The 9418-nt window shown below is 40.7% G+C and overlaps 1 protein-coding gene across 1 annotated transcript in view; it reads right to left on the reverse strand.

The window, feature by feature from the left end:
* Positions 1–9418, reverse strand: part of LTBP2 (latent transforming growth factor beta binding protein 2) — a 204309-nt gene that overhangs the window by 68801 nt on the left and 126090 nt on the right. Inside the window, exon 9 of the mRNA XM_069092220.1 lies at positions 4390–4464. Coding sequence (XP_068948321.1) covers positions 4390–4464 — 75 coding nt within the window. The remainder of the gene's footprint in view (positions 1–4389; positions 4465–9418) is intronic.

Here is a 9418-nt window from a genome sequence, read left to right on the forward strand (position 1 = left end):
TTTTTTTTTTTTTTTTGTATCCCTAGCACTTAGCATAGTATCTGGCACACGTTGCCATTCAGTTGTTTTTCAGCTGTTTTCTTGGCAAAGATACTGGAGTAGTTTGCTTCTCCAGCTCATTTTAAAGATGAGGAAACTGAAGCAAACAGTGTTAAATGACTTGCCCAGGGTCACACAGCTTGTAAGTGTCTGAGGCCAGATTTGAACTCAGGAAAATCAGTTTTCTGACTCCAGGCCAGCACTCTATGCACTATGGCACCACCTAGCTGCACCTGGTACACCGTAGGTGCTTAATAAATGCTTGTTGTCTGACTGCTGCAACACTCACATATTTGGACTCCTAACAGTACTACCTGGATTTGTCTGACATGAATCCTGTCCTTGCAAGAAATTTTTCCTCCACCATCTCCTCTCATCTCAAAGAGAAGCCATTTCCTTTAATCACTACACTGACAATAAGAGAGAAACAGAGAAGAAAAAGGGGAAGAGAATGAGGAGAGAGAATAGTGGGAGCAAAGTAATCCTAGAATAAAGCTATTATATTTGATAAAGGGGAGGTTCAAGATGAAGATATCTATCTAGTTACCAATACAGAATGGAAGAGCCAAAGAGCAATTTTAGTCTGATTGCTTATTTTTTTTTTTGTAGAGATAGTATGGTACAGGAGAAAGAGCACTGGACACTTTGTCTCTTCTTATGTGACCTTGGGTAAGTCACTTGATTTCCTGGGCTTCAGTTTCTACATCTGTAAAAATGAAGGTGTTGGTCCCTGAGATTGCTTTCTAGGTCTAAATCTATAATCCTGTTAAATGATGCAAATTGAAATGAGTAGAGCTGGATTCATATCTGCACATGTTAGCTACAACTATACATTAAAAAACAACAAATCAGAGTTAGAAGAACCTTGTATGGAAATGAAAAGAGACAGAGAAAATTAATTTCTTTTGTTTTCTGTTCATTTTCTTGGTTCTACTTTGTCAAATGCTAGAAGTTCTATGTAATATTTTGTTGTGTACTTTGTATTTTATTTGATTGTCTTTATTGTTGGTGGCTCTTTGGTTCATCATAAACTTTTTTAAAAATAAGGATGCTCTACTTCTCTTGAACTATACAACCCCCTGCCCACTGCCACTCAAATCAGGACTTTAACCAGGACTGTGATGCCGACATACAGGACTCAAAATTGCATGGGTGTCTACTGCTAACGTCATGCATGTACCCCTTCCTGCCACCCCACAGTCAGTAAGGCAATGATCTCTCTGGGAGAAAAGCCAGAAATATCCACCCTATACTTCAGGGTATGTCCATGAGGTCAGGACCAGTCAATACTTGGTGTTGCTGCCTTGGTTCTGGAAAAGAACTCAAGCCAGCCTCTAATGTAAAGCAGCCTCTTGGCATCTCTCTCTCTCTCTCTCTCTCTCTCTCTCTCTTCCTCTTCAGACTTGTGCTCTTCCGAGCTCCTCTCTCTCTCTCTCTCTCTCTCTCTCTCTCTCTCTCTCTCTCTCTCTCTCTCTCTCTCTCTCTCTCTCTCTCGCTCTCTCTCTCTCTCTCAGACTCTATTTCCCAGCTCCGCAGCCAGCAGAGGGGGTCTCAAATGCTTCATGATGAATAGGGACCTGGTTTCCATCAGTCCCGGTGTCTTTGCCAGTCTTTACCAAGTGGGGACTGTTTACTTTCCTGCACAGCAGCAGATCTGGGGTCTCAGACAAAACCCCAGGGGTTAGTGATCCAGATCCTACATGTGCCCAAGAAATCTCTCTCCCAGGCACCAAGGCCAAGGTAAGAGTGCCAACCCTGTGGGGAGGCAGAGACAGAACCAAGGATAGAACCCACAGTGCCAAAGTCTCCAGCCTGCCTTGGAGCTTAGTAACTATGAAAGCATTGCATGCTCAGTGGTTCAACAGGCTAGCCATCCCATTCTTGGGGAGCATCTACTCAGCCTGCACTGCAACTGGCCATTCAGCTACCACGACCCTAGATAGAGCTCCTTATCACAGCTAGCTTTGCCTTGCCTAGGAAAACCAAGTCAAATCTTCAGTCTTAGCAGTCTTCAACAGAGCTGGGCATACTCATAATGAGATCTCTGTTTTGCTACATTTTCTTCATTCCTTGGTTTCATTTCTTTAACATCTCACAGTCAGCATGTCAGTGATATAATTTTTATAGAAATATATGTACCAGGTCTAGAGTCAGAAAGACCTGTGTTCAAATCCAACCTCAGATACTTATTGACTGTGTGACCCTGGGCAAGTCACATAACCCTGTTTGCCTCGGTTTCCTCATCTGTAAAATGAGCTAGAGAGGAAATGGCAAATCACTCCAGTATGTTTGCCAAGAAAAACCCAAATGGGGGCACCTAGGTGGTGCAGTATATAGAGCATTGGCCCTGGAGTCAGGAGGTCCTGAGTTCAAATCCGGCCTCAGACACTTAACACAAAAACTAGCCGTGTGACCTTGGGGAAGTCACTTAACCCCAATTGCCTTCCCCCCAAAAAGAAGCAAAAAAAAAAAAAAGAAAACCCCAAATGGTGTCATGAAGAGTCAGACACAACTACAAAATGACTGAACGACAACACCACTCTGCTGCCCTGGTCAGATCATATCTAGAATATTGTATTTACTTCTGGATACCACATTTTCAGAAGGATGTTGAAAGGCTGGAGAGCGTCCAGAGGAGGGCCTCCTGAATGTTAGAAGTCCTTGATATCATGTCATATGAGAACAAGTTGAAGCTACTAGGAAAGAGAAGACTCAGAGGGTACACGATGGCTACTTCCAAATATATTGTCATGTGGATGATTTGCTCTGTTTGGCACAAGAGGGAAAAACTAGAAGTAATAAGTGAAAGTTATAAAGAGGAAAATTCAAGCTTGGGAGGGAAAACACCTAACAATTTAGGCTGTCCACCACCATTGGAGGACATTGAGCATAGTAAATTGACGACTACTGAATGAAAATGTTGCACTGAACATGTGTAGATTGTGCTTGGCACCCCCTGAGATCCTCTTCAAAACTGAGATTCTGTGATTTTGATTCTTAGCAATCATGTCTTCCATCTACAGCTTCTTTGAGATGATTATCCTACCCAGGTTACAAGTCCTTCTTGTAATTACTCTTTTTTCCCTTTCTTTTCCCCTGATTATCTATTTTTAACAATTCATTAAATATTTCCCAATTACAGGTAAAAAATTTTAACAATTTAAAAAAATTTTGAGTTCCAAATTTTCTCCCTTCCTCCACCACCCATTGAGAAGGTAAACAATATGATATTAATTTTACATGTGAAATCATTACTTTTCTATAGCAAAGCAGCTAATAGAATTCCCTGTATCCCTTCCTCCTACACACACATATGTTTATATGTAGCCATTTAAACATGAATCATCAGTGAACCTCCCACCAGCCATCCAATCTCTCAAGTTCTTGCTTTAGTCTCCTGGAATGACATTATTTTCTAGATCTAATCAGTCTCTTTATTTTGTTCCCACTTCAGCCCTCATCCAATCCAGATGTCTAACTCTAATTTTTCTTGGACCAGGCTCACTTGCAGAGTCTCTAACAGGGTAGGGAGTAATGGAGGGCAAGAACTGGCTTTTAATAAGAGTACTGAACCCATCCAAAAGGATAGGGGAAGGTCCTAGTATTTGTCCCATCAGCTATAGACTGGGGGATGATGGAAAGAATGACCTAAGCAACCATATTTGATTCCTTGGCAAAGCTTCATACTTGTTTATCTTCATTGGGGAGCAGAAAAATCTACATCCAGAAAGCCCAGTCCATGAACAGATAGGAAATGACTAAATTTGGTTGATTAAGGTTGTTCTTGTCAAATTCTTAGGAAAAGTCATTCAGCAGACACCCTGTCTGATTGGTGCTTCCAAACCCTGTCCTCTTCCCTGAATATTCCAACTTCAGCCTTAGGCAGGTTCATTCTTCCATTTCTGAGTGGTATCCGCTACATTCCTCTGAACTGCTTTCCCCCAATACATGACCAGGGTTCCATCATTATACTACTACACTGCCCCCAAGCAATTGTGGTTTAGGAAGCAATACCTGAAGTCTTTTTTTTAAATATATTTTGTTGTTGCTGTTGTTTTGGAGGGGGGAGGGAGGGGCAATTGGGGTTAAGTGACTTGCCCAAGGTCATACAGCTAGTAAGTATTAAGTGTCTGAGGCTGGATTTTAACTCAGGTCCTCCTGACTTCAGGACTGGTGCTCTATTCACTGTGCCACCCAGCCGCCCCAATACCTGAAGTCTTACAGTCACTAGAGAGTGCATCATGATATATCAGTGTGGAGATGAGGTCGATTTGTCTACACCATCATCTCTCAATAGTCTTCCTCTTTTTCTACCCCTCCTTATAGCCTGGAATTCCAGTCCATTCTTACCTTGACAATGAGTATGATTCAGTCTCTTGTACCCTTGGGGACATTCCACTTGACCATTTTCAATCACTGGGAAAGCTGGGGAGCAAGAAAATAGGTTTAATCAAGAATATTCAACATTTAATTCATGTTACAATCTATTGCAATACAAACTCAATTGTTTCTAAGACACTATTTCTCTCCTGAGCTTTAGTCCCACATGTCTAATAGCCTGCCGGACATCTCCAACTCAACATGTTAAAAATTGAATTCAATTATGCGTCTCTCTAAACTACAAGTTCTTAACCTGAGATTTGAACACAGGCTTTAAAATATTTTGGTAACTATATTTCAATATAATTTATTTCCTTTGTAATTCCATGTATTTTATTTTATGCATTTAAAAGCATGGATCCCTCCGAGGGGATCCATAGACTGCCAGAAAGGTCCATAAAAAGTTAAGAATCCCTGCCTCAAACTTACCTCTTCTCCTAATTTCTCTAGTTCCATTGAAAGTATCACTCTCCTCCCAGTCACCCAGGTTTGTGACCACAGATTCACCTTCAACTCTTCTTCACTCACCCTCAACCTCCTCCTACTTCATATCCAGTCAAATGCCAAGTCTTGTCAATTCTCCATCAATCTCTCTTTTTTTTAATTTTTTTTTCTTTTTGGAGGGGGGAAGGTAGGGAAATTGGGGATAAGTAACTTGCCCAAGGTTACAAGGCCAGGTGTGTGTGTGTGTGTGTGTGTGTGTGTGTGTGTGTGTGTGTGTGTGTGTGTGTGTGTGTGTGAAGTGTCTGAGGCTGGATTTGAACTCAGGTCCTCCTGACTCCAGGGCTGGTGCTCTATTCACTGTGCCACCTAGCTGCCCCCCTCAATATCTCTTGCACCTATTTCCTTCTCTTTCTACACATTGCAACCACCTTAATTCAGGTCCTCATCACCGTCTCATCTGCATGGAACTGTCCCAGGGATCAGAGGATTTAAGTTTAATTTCTAGCTCTGATATTTATTACCTGGGAGGGTCATTTAGTTTCCTTGGATCTCCATTTCCTCCACTGTAAAATGTGGAGCTTGGATTAGATGCCTTTGAGGACCATTCTGAATTTAAGACCCTATGATTCTTTCAATAGCCCTCTAATTGGTCTCCCTCCATCTAGTTTCTCAGTGCTCCAACATCCTCCATATATCTGCCAAATTGATATTCCTAAATCACAGATCTGACCATGTCATCCCTGCTCAAAGAACTTCAATTACCCCCATTGCCTCCAGGATAAACTTTATTAAACTACTTTGTTTTTTAAAGCCTTTTCCAATCTGGCTTCAGCTGACCTTCCTAAGCTGTCTGTACATTACTCCCTTGCATGATCTCTAGGTTCTAGCTCTGTGACTTTGCAAAGGCTGTCCCCCATGCCTCAAATGATCCCTGCTTCACCTCCACCTCTGGGAACCCCAACCTCCTTTCAAAGTTCAACTCAAACACCACCTTTTCCAAGAAGACTTTCCTAAATTCTCCCAAATGTCAGTCTCACTCCACCTCCATTCATTTTGTATTCATTTTCTATACATACTATATAAGTATACATACTTACTGTGTTTCCCCGATAATAAGACACTGTCTTATTAAATTTTTTGGACAGAAAAACACCAGAGGGCTTATTTTCAGGGGAGGGCTTATTTTAATGAACATTGACAGCAATCTTAATAAACAGGTAAATGTGAACAAAAAAATGTACCTTTATTCAATAAGCAAATCACTGGGGAAGAACAGGATGACGCGCTCACTGCTGCAGCTCTGATTGGATGCAGCTCGGAGCGCGGCGTGCGTTTCACGGCGGGGGGGAGAAGGTGCATACAGAGGGTACCATAATGTAGCGTGTAGCGCAGGGGATCACCTTCACTACAGTAGCAATCTCAATAGGGCTTATTTTCGGGGGAGGGCTTATTTTAGAGGAATCTTACACAGTAAGGGGAGGGCTTATTTTCGGGTATCTGTGAACATGTTGTATCTACATTCCCCTCCCCCACTCTCAGTAGAATGTAAGCCTCTTGAGAGCAGGGACTGTTTCGCTTTTGTATTTTAATCCCAAGGGCATAGCATGTAGTATGCAGCACAGAATATATACTTAATTGTTATTTGATTGAATTGTTGTTGTTTGGTTCATATAGGAAATTTCAGCAGTGGCCAGGAGCTGTCCACAGGCATCACTCATATTGGAGAGAAAGAGGTGGCAGAGTTAGACTGAAATGCTATGGGTCAAAGGGTATCCATAAGATTCACTGCACTGAGTGAATCAGATTGGGATAAACCACCCTTTTATGAACTCCTTGAACTCATTCCTAACTGAAGATCACCAGTTCCTCTTTTGTCCTTTGGACAGTGACAGTCTCATGTTGCTGATTCATAGTTTCTAGACTTTGAATAGTCCTCCTGCCTCTGGCCCTTGCCTATCTGTAATTATGTGACAATGGACTCCGCTGCCTTATACAACCTTTCCCTTGCTTCTGACCCTCTGACTGCAAAAGAATCTGTGATGAAGACAGTTTTGCTTAAACCAAGATGCCCTGCCAGCATCATAGCACCCACAATCATATCATCTGAGCCATAAGCTTTAGCCTCATCCACAGTGTGGATATAGAGGGAACAGTACACTACATTTAGGAAGAAGGATCTGAGATGAAGTGATCCTTCCTCTAAATGAAGTGCACAGAAATACTATCTGATCTGAGGAAGCTAGTGGAAACCATATGTGATTATTATTGGCATATTTAATTCAGTCAATCAATTTGTTTATTCAATGAACATTTGTTAAGAGTCCATTATGGAGGCAGAGTCAAGATGGTGAATTAGGGGCAGCACTCAGCTGAACTCTCCTAACATTCTCCTCCAAACAACTTTAAAACAATGCCTCAAATAGAATTTTGGAGTGTCAAGTCAAGAAAAAATTGGGATGAGATATTTTTTTCTGGCTTAAGAAAGCTTAAGAGGTAGACAGGGGAAGTCTATAACACTAGGGTAGAGGAAAGGAGGTAGTCTGTTTGAAGCACACATGCATGACAGCAGCAACAGAGGCTGCAGCAGCTTCAGGAGTTCTCAGTCCAGAGATGGTAAGGGGGCCAGAAAACTGCTCAGAAAGAGATTAGAAAGGATCTTTTCCTGGCACTGGATACAACTTGTACTGATTGGCAACTCTATTGACCATGCTAAGTTCTGGGTTGCCATTCCAGGGCAGAGAGGAACTCTAGTGGTTGGTCACAGGGGAGCAAGGGCCCAGATCACAGTATCAAAGCAGAGTGCTAGTACATGCATCTGCAAAGACTAAAGGCCCTTCCTTAGCAAATACCAGAGTGAGGACCAAGAGAGCAGTGACCATACCTCTCCCAGGATCATACCACCTTGGAAGTACTAAAAACTTGCAGATTCCCAGAGCTAGCTCTGAAAATAGTAGCACAAAAAAAGCCTGAATACTGCCTCATCACTCCTCTGTGAGCCAAGTCTAACTTTAACATAAAATTTAAAGTCAATAAAAGGCTTTAAAATGAGCAAAGAAAAAAAATGACTATAAAGATTTACTGTGATGGCAGGTAAGACTAAGACAAAAACTCAGAAGACAACAATGTAAAAATAGCTACCAAAAAAAAAAGTCTCAAAGAAAAATTTTAATTGGACCCTGGAAGAATTAAATAAAGAGCTAAGATTTGTAAAGGAAAAGAAATGAGAGCGATGCAAGAAAATTGTGAAGATTATTAACAATTTGGTAAAAAGAGGCATAAAAAATACTGAAGAAAATGATACCTTCAAAAGCAGAATTGGCTAAATGGGAAAAGAGGTACAAAAGAGGTACAAAACCTCACTGAAAAAAATAATTCCTTAAAAATTAGAGTTGGGCAAATAGAAGCTAATGATTTCATGAGACATCAAGAAACAATAAAACAAAGCCCAAAAATGGGGAAAAAAGAGAAAACGTGAAATATCTCATTGGAAAAACAACTAACCTGGAAAAGACATTGAGGAGAGATAATTTTAAAATTATTGGACAACTTGAAAGCCATGATCAAAGAAAGAATCTAGACATTATATTTCAGAAAATTATCAAGGAAAATTGACCCCAAATCCTAGATCCAGAGGGTAAAAGCAGAACACAGTGCTCACCTCCTAAAAGAGATCCTAAAAGAAAAATGAAAACTCCCAGGAATATTATAGTCAAATTCCAGAGATCCCAGGTCAAAGAGAAAATTCTTCCAGCAACCAGAAAGAAGTAATTCAAATATTGTGAAGCCACAGTCAGGAATACACAAGATTTAGTGGCTTCCACTTTAAAGGATCAGAGGGCTTGGAAAATGATATTCTGGGAGGTAGGATTACAACCAAGAATAACCTACCCAGCAAAACTGAGTATAATTCTTCAGGTGAAAAATGAATAGTAAATAAAATAGAGGTTTTTCAAGCATTCCTGATGAAAAGACAAGAGTTGAATAGAAACTCTGACATTCGAAGAGAAGATTCAAGAAAAGTATAAAAAGGTCAACATGAAAGAGTAATTATAAGGAACTCAATAAAGTTAAACTTTTTACATTCCTCCATGGAAGGATGATACATATAACATGTAATAACTTTCTCATTATTAGGGCAGTTAAAAGTTTATCGAGACAGAGGTCATGGGTTTGAGTCAATTATGGAAGAATGATATCTAAAAAAAGGGATGCACTAGGAGAAGTGGAAGGGAGAGGAAGAATGGAGAAAATCTTCTCACATAAAAGAAGAGCTTTTACAATACAGTGGATGGCAGTCAATTCTTGAACCCCATTCTCATTGGAAACAGTTCAAAGAAGGAAGACTATATACACACTCAGTTGTGTGTAGAACAGTTCGTATAGAAATGTAACTTGCCCAATAGGAAAATAGGAGAGAAAGTAGAGGAGGGGATGATAAAAGGGAGGGTAGATTAAGGAAGGCAATGGTTAGAAATAAAATAGGCTCTTAAGGAAGGACTGGAAAGAAGGAGAGAGAGAGAAAGAGAGAGAGAGAGAGAGAGAGAGAGAGAGAGAG

Source organism: Petaurus breviceps, unplaced genomic scaffold (genome assembly GCF_028583685.1).
Source record: "Petaurus breviceps papuanus isolate PSGF00001 unplaced genomic scaffold, PetGlider_PUasm1.0 189, whole genome shotgun sequence".
NCBI lineage: Eukaryota > Metazoa > Chordata > Mammalia > Diprotodontia > Petauridae > Petaurus > Petaurus breviceps.